Source organism: Morus notabilis, unplaced genomic scaffold (assembly GCF_000414095.1).
Source record: "Morus notabilis unplaced genomic scaffold, ASM41409v2 Scaffold533, whole genome shotgun sequence".
Classification (NCBI taxonomy): Eukaryota; Viridiplantae; Streptophyta; class Magnoliopsida; order Rosales; family Moraceae; genus Morus; species Morus notabilis.
In genome coordinates this window covers 89,630-105,804 of record NW_010362301.1, presented here as the reverse complement: position 1 = coordinate 105,804, position 16,175 = coordinate 89,630, and the positions used below count along the sequence as shown (strand labels likewise).

Sequence of the window (16,175 nt, the reverse complement as noted above, 5' to 3'; positions counted from 1 at the left end):
CACCCTCCCATTACAATGGGGTGCCACAAGAGTCTAACTAGGAACTGTGAACTTATCTCTTGGTAGTCCGGCAACTTTTGCCGGCTGTAGTCCGATCTCATCGGAAAGTAACTCTTCCAGAACTACTTTGCTTCTGAGCTTGAAATATATCATATAGTCATGCTCGAGAAACGTGGCATTTGTCAATACAAACACCTCTTGATCTACTTGACTAGAAAATAGTCCTCCTCTAGTCCCGTATGGGTAACCCACAAAAATGCATACCTCAGATCTTGGTTCCAACTTCCCGGCCTTTTGGCTAAGCATGTGTGCTGGACACCCCCATATGTGAATGTGTCTCAAACTAGATTTTTGACCATTCCACAACTCTAGGGGTGTCTTAGGTACAGACTTAGATGGTACCAAGTTTAAGATATACATTGCAGTTTTAAGGGCATATCCCCAGAATGAAGTAGGTAGCGAAGAATACTCAACATTAATCTTATCATGTCAAGTAAAGTATGATTTCTCCTTTCAGTTACATCATTCTTTTGTGGTGTACCGGATGCAGTTAGTTGGGATACTACACCTTCTTCAATTAAGAAATCCCAAAACTCTTGGTCCAAGTATTCACCCCTTGACCTGATCGAAGTGTCTTGATTAGTTTACCTAACTGTTTTTCAACTTCTACTCAGAACTCTCCAAACTTTTCAAAAGTTTTAGATTTCCATTGCATTAGGTAAACATAACCACATCTTGAATAATCATCAATAAAGGTGACGAAATATTCATAACCACCTCTAGCTTGGACGTTTAACGGTCTACATATTCGAATGTATCAGCTGAAGGGGTTCTATAGCTCTTTCTCCTTTCACTATGAAAGGCCTTTTGGTCATTTTGCCCTTCCAGACAAGATGCATAGACTGGAAGCTCGTCAATTTTTAGCTCGCGTAAAGGACCATCCTTTACCAGTCTTTCAATCCTGTTTAGGCCAATATGACCAAGCTTAAGATGGCACAAATTTGTGTTATCTTCGTGAGAGATCTTTTGATTCTTTTTCTTTGGTTCGGCAACTTTGAACATTTCAGTATTAAGCAGTGAGTTAGCCATTGGTTTTATACAATATAAACCATCATCCAGACATTCAGAACAAATATTTAAACCATTTCGAGAAATATGAACAAATTCATTATCAAAATAAACTTTAATTAATTATTAGAATAGCCTAGCTATAGAAATCATATTTCTACGAATGTATGGAATAAAATAAACATTGTTCAAACTAAATTTATTTTCCCTAAAACGAAGTCTAACTTCTCCTACTGCTTTTACTGAGACTCTTACGTCATTGCCCACTTTCATCGTGTATTCCTCGTCGGCAAGCTTGGTGTAAGAACTAAGACTCTGCAAAGAAAAATAAACATGATTAGTTGCGCCCGAATCAACTATCTAGGCCGAGGTATCACCATTTACTAAACACGTTTCAAGAACTAGAAAATCTGATTTACTTTGTTCCTTTTTCTTCTTAAGCTCTTCGAGATACTTCTTACAGTTTCTCTTCCAGTGCCATTCACAGTTACATTGGAAACACTTTCTCTTAGGTTTCTAGTTGGAGCCCTTGGTCTTCTTAGCCTTCTTGTTCTTCCCTGGTTTCTCTTTTCCTTGTTTCTGGTTTTTCCTCTTATTCTTACTAGAGCCACCTGCAACAACAACATTTGCTTCTCCTCCCCTTCTTCCGTTGGTGGATTCAAAGTTTTGCAGGTCATTCAAGAGTTCAGTGAGGCTGGACCTCCTTTTGTTCATAACAGAGTTGTTCTTGAACTCCTTGAAGGTAGGGACTAGGCTTTCTAAGATGATGCAAACTTGGGTGGCCTCGTCAATTCTGGCACCATTGACTTCCGCCTCATAGAAGTGCTCAATCATGTTCAAAACATGTGCCTTGATAGAAGAGCCATTCTTCATCTTATTGTTCATGAAAGCCTTGACTGCATCTAAACGAGCCTTCTCTAAAGGAGCACCAAACATAGCATCTAGAGACTCCATTATTATCTCATAAGTGGTCTCCATCTCTTCACGCTTCTTATGAAGTACATCGATCATGCTGGCCAGGATATATCACTTTGCTTTGTTGTTGGCCTTGATCTAGCGATCATAAGACTCCCTAATGGTTTTAGATGCTCATGCCGCGGGTTCTTGAGGACATTCCTCAATTAGGACAAATTTATAGTCGTCGCAGATTAAGAGTATGTTTATGTTACTTTTCCATTTGGCGTAATTATTGCCGTCCAGTTTTTCAGCCATGAGAATTAGATTATTAGGTTTGACATATTGCTAAAAATAAATAGAATATTCACTAAGTCAATTTATGTGCATGAATATCAAAAAATGTGTATTTAGGCACAATTAAATATGATGCATGATGCACGTGAAAAATGCATAAATCATGTTTTAATTTTAAGTGCCAACGATAATCCAATTTACCACGAATATAGTGTCGTTGAAGGGTAGGTCAAAATATTCACAAATTGAACTGAGACCTTATCAATTAATAAATATAATCAAAATATCTCACATTTTTATATTTATTAACAGCTGTTATTTTGATCAAAATATAATCAACAAGTTTGATTATAGTTTGATGAGTGTAACCCATCATTTTAGATTCTAAGACTTAACTCATGAGTGCCGCCGTGGGGTAGGTCAAACCGGAAATACATTTTTGAATCCTATCTCTAGGAAGTCAACCTTGTTATTAACCCGAAAGAACACTTTCCGTGGGAAGTGTGGAAACGGTGTCATCGCGAAGCCCCTTTCGAATCTCATGGTGTTGAATAAACGATGAAGGCCAGCGGGTCGTATTGTCATACTACCCTCTCTCACTCAATATTTTGTAAATATGTATTTTATTTGAAAAATATCTCATGGTTTTTGAATCCCGATAAATAAACAATTTATTTTTCAAATATGTGAAATTCTAAAATTTAACTCTTAAATTCAATTTCACATATAACATTAGTTTGCACATCAATTTCACAACTTAAATAAATTTAATCATATTAAATCGATTTTAGCACATAGTTCTTATTTTATTTTATTTTTCTAAAACTCTTTTAAGATATAAATAAAAATAATAATAATAATTGTGTGTGTATGTGTGGCATGTTATAAAACATATGAGTAGGCACACTATATCTACATGACATGTTATATGCATGGACATATTATATACAATCATCGAACAAATATAAGTATAAAATATGCAATCGGCTATTGAAGTGAATTTGACCAGGTCCGATGGAAAATATAAATTACAACTATATTGAATAAATAATAATTACAACCAAATCGAATAACAAAAAATATAATTACAATAATATTTTCATCAGTTACATTAACGGGTCTTCGATTCTTGAATTCTTCGTTCATCAGCTTCGTTCTTCGTCTTCAGGTCAGATTCCATCTTATTCAGGGTCTGAAACTCTTCCGGATCCGTCAGCACTCAAAACGAGGGTTTAAGAACCTCGGGTCAGTTCGGCGCTAGGTAGGCCCTGGTGGGTGTGCCCTGCCAGGGCGCTGCTGAGCACGCTGGCTGTATGCTAGGCACGCACCTGGGTGCTGGTCTTGGGCAGATCTAGGGTTGGCAGTGAGGGGTAGTTTTTGGCAGCTTCAATCTTAATCTTCTGGCTTCGTTTTGATTCAAAATCAAAACCCTAATCTACCCAAACCCTAGAATTACAATAATTCTAATCCTGAATAAAATTACAAATAATTTTTAAAAGAACGAATTTAATGCGATCCATGGAACCATATAATTAACGACCAAGTTCACCATCCATACATTCATCAATATGAATTAAATATAAACATCCATAAATGCAAGTGCCTACCCCTAACATACATACATAATTAAATATCACATATTTAATTTATTAATTTTGATTATCACATAATCGGAGCATAAATTAATATTGTCTATAAACCTGGCTCTGATACCAATTGTTGGTTTCCGAAATAAATTCGGATGCGGAAGCGTGGGAATAACAGATCGTGTATAACAAAAATTTTCATAAAATCTTTGAAATTCTTTATAGATTATATTAATTTATACACGAATAAATTAATCATATTAATTTATTTACCACAAACTGGATTAGGAAATATTCCTAGCGACCGATTAAGATGATAACTTGATTTCTTTGACCCTGAGCAATCCTCGCTCTAAAGCTTTGTTTAGAAAACCTGAGACTTCCTCGTCAAGGAATAAGATCAAGTAATCTCAAAATCCATACCGAGTAAGTCAAAAGACACAAATTCAGAAATAGGAGTCTGCTAAGAACTCAAGATTAAGATCGTTTTATATATGACCATCGGTAGACTCAATTAAATTTTCTATACTTAACGGAAATTATCAGAAATTCATATTGTGTCTGCGTCCCTGTTCAACATAATCTCATTATGCGAAATACATTCATTCAATATCTCTCCATATTAACATTGCAGATAACACCGTTTCATTCTAAATGGGAATAACATGTATTAATAATGTTTAAATTAAATTCATTATGATCATCATTTTTCATTATTATCCTTAAACATTATCCTCTCGCATATAATACTTATATACAATGTTTATGGCCACATAAATAATCATGAAATTTTCATTTGATATTCATAAATATATGCACATAAAATGATGAATAAACTCTATTATTAAATAAATAATAAATATCCTATTACATCTCATGCTTCTAGGGTACCATTCCTAACAATTGGCAACTTCTGTTTGCGAGAGGGTCCACGAAACTCGAATGCTTTTCTCTCTCCTGATGGTAAGAAGATCACTTTCTTCATCTTACAATCTGTCACAACATTATGTCGTGTTAGTCAGTCCATCCCCAATATGGCATCGTAATCATGCATTGCCAATATGATTAGATCCGCATACAATTCTCTACCCCAAATGACAATAAGCACTGCTCTAAACCAAGATTGGAACTTCAAACTATCTCCTGATGGCAAAGACACTCTACATGCTTCCCCTAGCTCATCTAGCGCTCTCCCTAACTTTCTAGCAGAACTCGCAATAGTAAAATAGGGAGATGCACCTGAGTGTATTAATGCATATGTAGTAGTATCGGCCATAGAGAGCTGACCTGAAACAACTTCGGAAGGTCCACATCAAAACCATATATATGATGAAAAAACTCTTTTATTAAATAAATAATAAAATTCTTTCTACATCGCATGCTTTAAGGACACCATTCTCAACAAGAAAAAATGAGCGTGAATGAAGAAGAAGGGAAAAAAGGAAAAAAAAACACAAAAAAAGAAACAAAGAAAGAAAAGGGGGACCAAAACCAGTGTGTTTTGGTCGAAAATTTTAATTAAAACGCTCTCATTTTCTTTTTTTTAGGGATAAAACGATTTCATTTTGATCGGAAACAGTAAGATATTTATATTTTTTCATTTATAGATTTTAAAAATTATAGATATTATACATTAACAATATATATTATAGATGCATACTATAGATTATAGTTTATAGATAACATAACTTTTAAACTTAAGGAAGTAAATAACAAGTTATTTGCTCGGGAAACAAATTAACAAATTATTTTAGTTAGTTAGTAAATAACATATTATTTATTTTTTTTGCATGTTACCCTTCTTTTAATTACAACTAATAGGAAACATTAAAATATTCATCAACAAGGAAAACATTAGGTTCTTAGAAGGGATGTTTATATTTTTATACCCTGCATATTGTTTTTATTCATAAAATACACGTGTTGCATATTCATACTTTTAAATTATATTTAATCCATATGATTTTGACCACAAAAAGCTTTTTAATTCCAAAATTACTCTTTAGAAGACAAAAGAAAAAAAAGGCTCCTAGGTGATTGTCTGAGATTCATTTCCAACCCTATATTCTACATTGAAAATGGCCAAGAGATTTGGTTTCAAAAGAAGGACGAGTTGAAGGATATAAAAAAATATATTGAAAGGAGAGATTCATAAAATGTACACAAATTTAGAAGAATGGAAAATGTCGTGGACGAGATCTAGGACCCAGCCTAGACGATGATCTCACACCCTCCGTCAAGACGATGATCCCCCTTTTCGCAATCTCTGATTTTGTTTACACGATTTTCAATTTTAAAAGTATTTTTGGAACTAAAAATCCATTCTCCAGGCAAAATAGTGTGCTGACCAGAAAAAGGTATACATTTATTTATAATCTAATAGTATAAAATTGCAACAGTTAAAAATGTAAGGTCACTTTTGAGATAAAAGTAAAATATAGGGTATAAAAATGTTTTTTTTCCTCTCTCCTCTCTCCTACATCCTCTCATCTTTCATGCTCGCACTCTCTTTCTCTCTTCTCTCTCTTGCTTGCTCTCTCCTGCTTCCCTCATGACAGAGGCCACCATTCCTTCGCATTTCTCCTCCCACTAAGAGAGTAGATGAACAACTTTCAAGCAGAGGCTGATTCATTCCCCGCGACGAAGAAATATGATATGTTGTCGCCGGTGTGGAACCTGTTGTTCCTGGTGTTGAATGACATCAACGGTGAGAGAAAGAGTAAGGGAGGAGCTGTTAGTGTTTATGCCCTTAGGAATAAATGTAACAATGTGTTTGAGATATTTTGACTATTAATAAAGATTTATTTATTTATTTCATATATTTATGTATTGTCTTCTTTATGTTCATATTAGTGGAATGTATGATAAACAAACTTAAAATTTGGGACTGTTATTCTAAATCTTTAGGTCATGCATGTAATGCGAAGAACATGCGGAAGACAAGAATTTAAAGATGATGGTCTAAAACATATGATCCACAATCGAGGGAATAAAGTTGGGCGCTTTATTCATGTTAAGATTGTTATGTTGTCTACTTCCTAACAGAGACGGTTTGTCTTGGTCGTCGGAGGTGGGATTCCATGGGTAGAGACATTGATATAGTTTCTAGTGGTGAAATCTACATTAGGTCAGACCAAAGTTAAATTGTTTTAATTAATAATTCTCTTTGAATAAAATAATTCACTTTTGACGAATTATATGTTGTCATCTTAATCCTGAGATGGATAATGAACCCGTATGCTTGACTTGTGTCTTTTGATGTACCAAAGAGAGACACCCTGACATTATGTAAAGGTACGCTTACCGGTACATTAAGAGTATGACTCGTGCATGCGTAGATTCGTTATTCATAGATAGTTGAATCCATAGCTCCTACAAAGAGTCAATGGTCCTCTTATGCATTATCTGTGGATTGAAAAATACGAGCTCTCGGCCATTAGACTACTATGTGTTATCTAATGGTTTACTATTTGTAATGGTACGAATAGTGGTTTTCTGATGGAGCGGTAATGGAACATAAGATAAATGTAATCGGGAAGGTAAAACGGAACTTGACCTCAAGTCAATTATGGATATCCTATGGGGATGATACACTAATAGATTGAGTCATGGACAAGAGCTATTCAGAGCTTTGTAAATACGCTATATAAATTGAGAGTACAACTCTAGGCTTTTTGGAGTAGCACTAGAGTTTTATAATCATGAGATGGACTTGCTGGTTTACAAGTAGCGTTGTGATTATAGGAGTTTAATTTATATATGTCCATCGGGTCCATTTGCCAGCTCACATAATTTCCTGTAACGATACAGTATATTTTCTACATATTGGTAACTTGTGCTATTTTCGTAAAAGCGGTTCAAAGTTAATATGAGATTGGTTAATTAATTCATGAGTGATTTATCGGGTGAATTAATTGATAAATTAATTTTAGATAAATTGGTTGAATTATTGTTTTAAGAGTTGTTTAATATGGGAAGACTATTATATGACTATTTTGATCTGGCAACTTCTCTATTGGGTTACTTGAATCAAAATTGAGGATATATGCAAGTTTTCCCGTGTTGAAAAACTAGGAAAATAAGTTTCGTTAGTTCAGACAGGTCGACCGGTCCGGTAGACCGGTTCATGAAGGACAGGTCAATCGGTGAGTTATAACGTCTCTGTCACCGGTCAACCGGTTGTAACGTGTAGCGCATGCTGACATGGCGAAACTAACTCTATAAGCGAGATAAACTTTGAGAAACCTAATTGTTACGGAAATATGACTTCCTAAACACTATAAATAGCCCATTAAGTCACATTATTCATTATATCACTTTAGAGACTTTTTGGGGGCTATTGACAAAAGATTCCTGAGAGGAAAAATTATTTAATTCTTAAGAACGATTTTTTTTTTGGCTCTCTTGTGGTTGGAAGAAATTTAAGAATACCAAGAGAAGATTGAACGATGTGTGCCCACCCGCACTCCGATCGTGAAAACGAGATTAGCAAAGAAGACCAGTTAGTTGAGGTTCTTCGAGTTGCTATTTAGAACGCTTTGATATGTCAGACGTACTGTTTCCTAAATCTCTAAAGGTATGATTTAGATCTTTAGTATTTATATTATATAGCATCATGAACATGTTCTTAGTTGGCTTTAATATTGATTTAAATTTTTTAAAAATCCGATGCGCACTCGATGCCGTATTTTCCAACAGGAGCAAGATAGAAGAGGAGAGAGAAAAAATTTCAAATATTTAGATATTTTTAATTATTTACTCAACATTTTTTAAAAAAATCTACTTTTAATTTTATTTGCTTAAGTTCTCTCAATTTTAAAAAACATTTTTTTTCTAATTAAAAACTTCTAGTCAGCGAGATCTTTATAGATTTGACTTAAGGAGCATTTGATATGAAATAATCTTAGATATGAACGAGAATTTAAAAGATTTTCATATTTAATATAATTATTAAATTTTTTAAAAATTCAATAAAATGAAGCTTTTCTCACATGCTAATTCTAAACCCTCCCAACAGGTCACTTTCCCAGAAAAGTGATATCGCCCTGATCTCGCCTCTCTCTCTCACGTTTCTCTCACCTTTCTCTTCCCAGCCACCGACCGCCTCTCTCTCTCACCCTTCTGCACCGCTGCCCCCGGCCGCCTCTCTCTCTCTCGCCTTCTCTTCCCAGCCCCCGACCGCATCTCTCTCTCACCCTTCTGCACAGCTCTTCCGTCGACCGACTGCCGTCGCCTTCCGATCCGCGACGCCGTCGTGGGAAAAATCGCCGCCGCCAGGTTCGTCTCTCTCTCTCTCTCCTTTCTCTAGAATGGTAGTACGACGAATGACGGAAGCCTGGTTTAGTATTTACTTTTCCGTTTCAAATTCATTTGATGATAATGAGCAATTGCGTTATTTTACTTTTTTGATGATGATGAATGATTATTTTGATTACTTTTAGTGATCAATTGCGTTCAAATTCATTTGATGATAATGATTATTTTTTGGTGGGAAAATATGGGTGAGACAGAAAAAGGGGAAATTTGAGCAATATACCTTGTACTTGCTTTTGTATATGGAAACGGCAGCAGCATGAGCCAAAAGTTGATGGTGTGCCGCCAAATATGGTTCAGTTTCTGGTTTTTCTTTTCTTCCAGGAGCAAATGTTCCAACATCATAACCATTCACAGCAGTTTGAAGGGGCTCATTTAACGTAATCCTGTTTTTAACTCTGTCGCTAAAATTTGCAAAGCAGGTATCTGCATAGATACCGAAGTATTTGCTGCATGTTTTCCAAATATCAGGCATTCATAATAATGTAATCTGTAAACAATTGATGACAATATTAACTAGATGGAAAACATGCGGAAAAGATAGATTGACCAAAAACTTATTCTTCCTTGCGTATCTTCAAAAAAGAGAGTGTAAATCTTCAGCAAAGTAATTGTGTTTTCCCTTTTGAAGTCATTATCAGATATCACATTAGTAAGATAATAGGCTACTCAAGAGAAAACCCTCTGTCACAGTCCGCCTCATATGTAGTTTGTGAGATATAAAAAGGGAAAAACCCGAGAGAAAAGGGAGAGGCTGATTCTATAACCTTTGAAGGAAGAAAGAAAGGAACATACAATAACAAGTGGATGTAGCTCTTTTATTATAGAGTGAACCACTATAACCTCCTGTGTTCTTTTCGTTTAACGACATATCCATACCACTTCAAAATACCTTGAAGACAAGTACAACCAATTGCACTTTCCCGATAATATAACCAGTTTTGACCGGTAACTCGACTGACTGCTGAGTGGTAATCCGGTATAATCTTGTTGACGAAATTTCACCGTCAACAATTAGTAAGAGACGTTTGCGTAGAAATAGATGGGGTGAGAGTTCTTATCGCCGACATCACATATGCCAATTAAATTACCATCGATGATACATGAGAGTGACTTAGCATGTCTTGAAGCACTCGTATGGATAGGAGAACATTTGCTATCCTTTGCAACTACTTTAGAACCATTGGCAATTTAAGGGGAACTAAAAATATGGATGTTGAAGAATTGGTAGCTATATTCCAACATATATTAGCTCATGACCAAAAAAATAGGATTATGAAACGCCTTTTTGCACGCTCAGGTGAAACAATAAGTAGACAATTCAATATTGTCTTAAAAGCGGTGTTACGCTCCCATGAAGTATTACTAAAAAAGGCAGAACCAGTTCTAGAAATTCCACGGAAGGAAGATGGAAATGGTTTAAGGAGAAAAGATGGAAATGGTGTAAGCATGGTAACATACAACAATCGGAGAAAATGATGAATGAAAAGATTCCACAATATGGGCTTAAAGCACAACCACATATTGATTCTCGTGTAAAGATATTGAAGAAACAATATAATGCCATTTCTGAAATGTCGGGTCCTGCCAGTAGTGGCTTTGGTTAGAATGATAAGGATAAATGCGTTGTGGTTGAGAAAGATGTGTTTGATGAGTGGCTTAAGGTTAGTATTTTTGTTAACCAGTTATAAATTTCAGGTTTCAGTATATTATGTTATTTTATTGTTTAATTTACATTCCATATCTATTACAGAGTCACCCAATTGCGAAAGGTTTAAGGAACAAGCCATTTCCTTATTATGATGAGTTAGGACTTGTGTTTGGAAAGGATCGTGCTAACAGGTGCAATGGGATTTTCTTATATGGTTGATGATATTGATAAAAAAATAGAAAATGATCTTGATTATGATCCCTTGCTTATGTCTAATGAGCACATAGATACTGCAAGCATTGGTGGTCCTAGCACACAATCAACTTCAACACCATTAACATCAAGAAGGAAAAGGAGAAGGAGATCTCAAAGTGGAGATGTATTGGTTGATGCTTTAACTGAGATAGGACAAAAATTAGTTAATTATATGCTATGACTGGTGAGAATATTGGTCGGCTTGCTAATTGCTTTTAATACGAGACTGATAGTGCTGCAAGGAAGATGCAGGTGTTTGATGAAGTGAAGAAGGTAGAATGACTAACAAATGCACAACAAGTATGAGTCGGAAAAGTTCTTGTTCAAAACCATGACTACACCAACTATTTCTTCACGTTGGATGATGAATTTAAGTTAGATTTTCTTCTATCTCTTTTGAAATGAGTTAGATTGAAGCTTTTGGTGCTATATTTACAAACTTGAGTATATGGTCTAATATTTAGATCTTTTGATGACATCTTTAGAACTTTTATATGTGGTTCGAGATTTATAACTTTTGATAACAAGTTTGAAGGATTTTAGATAACATTTTGAGACCCCTATTATTTGATAATTTTATAGACTATTTATTATGTTATATTTTATACTTTTTACAATATTAGTGCTAATATTATGGGATAAATATTTAAAAAAACTTAGTGCTAATTGTAATTTATTTAAAAAAATATGTTTTTTAATATATAACATTCTCATACACAATTAAACACAATAATATATTATTTGAGAATTTGAGACAAAATTTTTGTATGTAATCAGACATAATAATACCTTATTTTTAAGAATCATATTATTCTCTGTTACTTTCTCAAAAATATAACTTTTATTGAGTATTGCGACCAAACGCCCCTTAGTGTTTTCATTAATTCCTAAATATCGCTGGCCCTCCTCTCGTTCGTTACGAAGCTTCTAGAAGGCTATTGGCGGCCGATCAGTGGGCCATCCTCTGTTCCATGCCTCTCCGTAGGCTCCATCGAGCCATCGTCTCTTTCAGGTTCGATTCCCTTAGTCACGGCCTCTTCGAAACCCTAATCGCTGTCCCGATCGCCGTTCTCCGCCCCGCCACCGCCTCCATTATCGATTCGCAATCGCATTCCTTGGCCTAATCCGCCATTCGCAGAATCAGAGTGGAGAAAAGGTTGGGTTTTCCAAGCTCGTTCAGTGGCTAATCTCCTTCGCCGTGTTCGTAATTGTGTACGAAAATATAAGTCTAGTAATTTCTCTCCCAATTTTTGCCCTAATTTGCTTTCTTCTATATTTCACGAGCTGTAGAAACATAATCAAGCCAGTAGTTACGAAATCTTTCTTTTGAGGATAGTTTTCATTTGGGTTTTATTGTTCTTTTGGTAAATATTCTTCCTCGCTCAGAATTTTAATTTATATATTATATGCGTATCTCATTGCTTTTGAATTTAATTACATGAATTTTCGGTACAGCTAATTCTTGGATCTAAAAGGTTTGAAATTTGAAAGCTTCGTGAGCAAGATCTTGAAGCCATTGGCAAAAAATGCAGGTAATTCTCGGCTTCTAAAAGATTAAATCCAGCTACAATGTATTAGTATTAGCTTCAATTTGTTCGTATTATACTTTTCATTTTTCTAGAATACAGATTTCTTTTTGCAGTCATCTTCAGGCATAGATCTCGCCGCAACAAACCCGGAAAACACACCGGAGAAGATTGAAGATGGAAAAGGAGTAGTTTCCTTATTCCATTGCGATCTTTATGACACAGAGATAGTTCACAAGATAGCCCAAGTTTTCCTTCCTGGAATAGCCACAGCTTGTGTTGACAACACAACTGGGGATATCTTCAAGATCCCGGCTACAGTGGCCTTTGACTTGAGAAAAGAAATGGTGGAATACCTCAATCAAAGAAGCGAAAACTTTGTTGCAGAGACTGTGATCGTAGAAGGCGGTCCCGAAGCAGAAGCATCTGATCACCCTTATGACATCATCTCTGATTTTGTTGATGACTTTGCAAGTTTAAAGAGGAACTTATTAAGTAGGGTCTCGGGGTGGTTGCTGAGTGAAAAGAGAGAAGACAAGATAGACGATTTTGTTCAAGAGATGGAGATTAATGGATTTTGGTTGGTGGATAAGAGGGAAACGATTGCACAGGGTTTGCTCAAGAATGTTGATTTTAAGAATGAGTATCACTGCGGTATGAAATTTGACTCTCCAGAAGAGCTTGCTGAGCATGTTCAGAGCTGCGGCTTTAGGCCTATGACTTGCCAAAACATGGGGTGTAATGCTGTGTTTTGTTTGAGAAACTCGGAGAAGCATGATTCTGCTTGCGCCTTTAAGATAATTCCATGTGAACAAATGTGCTCGGAGAATGTAATGAGACGCGAGATGGATAGACATTGCGTTACTGTGTGTCCAATGAGGCTCGTGAGTTGCCATTTCTATGCGGTCGGTTGTCAGTCCCCGTTACCTCATTCTATGCTAGAACAACATCGTTTGGACGATCTCCATTCTCACTTGCGTTACGTCCTTCGAAGTATTCACAAGGAAGCCTCTAAAGAGGACCTGAAACAACGAGTAGACCAACTAGAAAAGGTGAGGATGAGAATCCTTTTTTGGTGGTTTTATCATTTACACAAGTTTACAACATTCTTGTTTCCTAGAATTACTTTGGACCAGTTATCTCCCAGTGTTGCATTCTTAAGAACCGCACATGTTTTGATAGTACTACTTATTAAAGAAGAAAGCAGCTTAGTGTTTTTAAAAGTACCCTATTGTTGAACTTTGTTTTCTCAACAACAAACTATATACCAATTTGAATCTGCAAACTAAACGAGACTGATATATTAGTTTGTTTTTCTGTACCTGTGGCCTCCCTTGATTTTGACTGGATTGGCAAGTTGCTCTCTGAACTTTTTATTTTGATACTTATCCTAGAATTTAATAAAATATTGCATGTCCCCACAAAGGAATCGATGAATGATATCAAAATTTGGAAGCTACGCCCTCATGCATGCGATATATGCTCAGGCTGTCAATTCTATCCAAATTTTAACATATGTCATCGATATAAAGACACTATGCAATATTTTACTAAATTTAAGAGATAACAAAATAACAAGTTCAAAGGGTGACTTACCAATCATTATTTTTTTCAACACTACTATTAGAACCGCACTTTGAGTTAGTCATTTCAACCAATCGACTGTTTGATTACCTGTAATTAGAATAACCAATTCTCATGTTACGTGATAGGCATCATCTTTCAATCAATTGGCAAACGCTCAAGATGTGAGATCGTTAACATCTGCAGTGAAGGATCTTGAAACAAAGCTAGGGCCATTCAGACTGAACGGTGAAAACAAGGATAACGAAGAAACTGGAGAAACTCAAAAGTTGTGATAGGCTGCAACATGTTGGGGCCCATGGCTCCAAGGAACTTGTCGTCCATAATTTGTTGACCTTGTGGAGTACAATTCGATTTTTAATGGGAGAACTTTAAAAGGACAAAAAAAATTTAAGAGAGTTATTATCTGATTTTCTCCTTTTTAAGGAACAAATTCAAGAAGTTTGTTAGTCTCATTACTCAAAAATTAGTAAATTCACACAACTAAAGCAACTATATTAAAAAAAAAGAAAAAAAAAACTCGTGTCCTTATATAATATTTTTTATCTAATTATTGTAATGACGCATTTAGTTTGAACTTTTTTTCTACATTGTGTCTTCAAAAAAAAAATTAAATAGTTTTGAATTTTTGTTTAAACCGATTCAAACCCTTTTTTTTACATTATTTCTTTCAAAAAAATTAAGGGCTTGTTCTTTTGAACGAAAAACTCAAAGAAATATAACTCGAGTTACAAATTTATTCGAATTCATGTTCTTTTAAGTTTAAACTCGAGTTTGAACTCGAGTTCAAACTCGAGTTTAGGACTAAAACTCGAGTTCAAGTTTCTCCTTCAACTTGAGTTTAGAAACTCGAACTCAAATTAATGAACAATATTTTTTTTATTTTTAAAAATGTTATAATTTTTTCGTTTTAATTCTGATTGAGATGATTTTTTTTCTATGCGTTGACAACGAAAAGACGAATAAAATCCGATCCATATACCCTATTAAAATTTTTCATCAGCATTGAGTTTTTATTAAAATACTATCTAAATATAAATTCAAGTTTTGACTCACTCAAATACAAACTCAAAAAGATTCTTATCTCAAATCATAACTCAAATGTACACAACCAAACACAAACTCAAGTTACAAGTTCAACTCAAATTATAACTCAAATTTAACTCAAAAATTATACTCAAGTTAAACTCTAAAAGAACAAGCCCTAAATAGTTTTGAATTTTTGTTTAAATTTTCTGTTTAAAACTATTAATGAATAATGTCATAAAATTTCAGAATTTTATTACAGTGCTTATTATTCTATTGGGATTTCAGTTAGAGAGAATTAAATTCCTTTGTTTTTAAAGGGAATTAATTTCCTGTTCTACAATTTACAAATTGAAAAATTGGAATAAAAGTAATTTGTTTAAATAGAAAGAAATTGAAATAGAAGAATATGTGATTCTAGAAATACCCTTACACACAAAGAAATAGAAAGTTGGATTGTGTGCACTTTACATGAAATCGTGACTAAACAAATCCGGTGGTTCTAAAACGACATTTCAGTTCCACGTCATATCGGCAGTCTAAAATTTAACCAAACTGTTTTAAAAATAGTTTGGTCCGGTTTAAAAAATTTTATAGAATCCAAATCAGATCGGACCGTTTTATATATACATATTAAAAACTATAAATAATCAACTTTATATGTTATTTTTAGGCTTTTTTATCCTTAAAGAGTACTAATTACTTTGTTCATTTTTTGAATTACATGTAATAACTAAAAAACACTTTGAAGAATTGGTAATGTTGACAAATATCCATTAAAAGTATATTAAAACACGGGTTAAGATTTTTACTTTTTATTTTTAATTCATAATTTTTTTAGTTAAATAATTACACTAATAAAAAAATATTTATCAATAATAAAGAATAAAGATTAAGACTCATTCACTCTCAAAATAAATTCTTCATTTTAGTCCAAACGGCGATTAATTGGACATTTTTAAAACAATCAAGTCC

The 16,175-nt window shown here is 34.5% G+C and overlaps 1 protein-coding gene across 6 annotated transcripts; it reads left to right on the top strand.

Moving 5' to 3' along the window:
• Nucleotides 1–8,862: 8,862 nt before the first annotated feature.
• LOC21389141 (E3 ubiquitin-protein ligase PDZRN3-B) lies at nt 8,863–14,661 on the top strand. Of its 6 annotated transcripts, none has more exons than XM_010101653.2 (4): nt 8,863–9,122; nt 12,520–12,596; nt 12,707–13,642; nt 14,303–14,661. In XM_010101653.2, the coding sequence occupies exons 2-4, from the start codon at nt 12,591–12,593 to the stop codon at nt 14,447–14,449; spliced, it is 1,089 nt and encodes a 362-aa protein (XP_010099955.1). In that variant the 5' UTR covers nt 8,863–9,122; nt 12,520–12,590; the 3' UTR covers nt 14,450–14,661. The 6 variants fall into 6 exon arrangements, with proteins under 6 accessions (XP_010099955.1, XP_024023658.1, XP_024023659.1 ...); XM_024167890.1 differs by having other exon boundaries at nt 12,686–13,642; XM_024167891.1 differs by lacking the exon at nt 8,863–9,122 and adding an exon at nt 11,926–12,220 and having other exon boundaries at nt 12,686–13,642.
• The last annotated feature ends 1,514 nt before the right edge of the window (nt 14,662–16,175 follow it).

What these genes read in the sequence shown, in the direction of transcription:
- LOC21389141 (XM_024167890.1), top strand. An exon ending in GAGTAGACCAACTAGAAAAG is followed by an intron (nt 13,643 to 14,302) that starts GTGAGGATGAGA and finishes GTTACGTGATAG; the next exon opens with GCATCATCTTTCAATCAATT.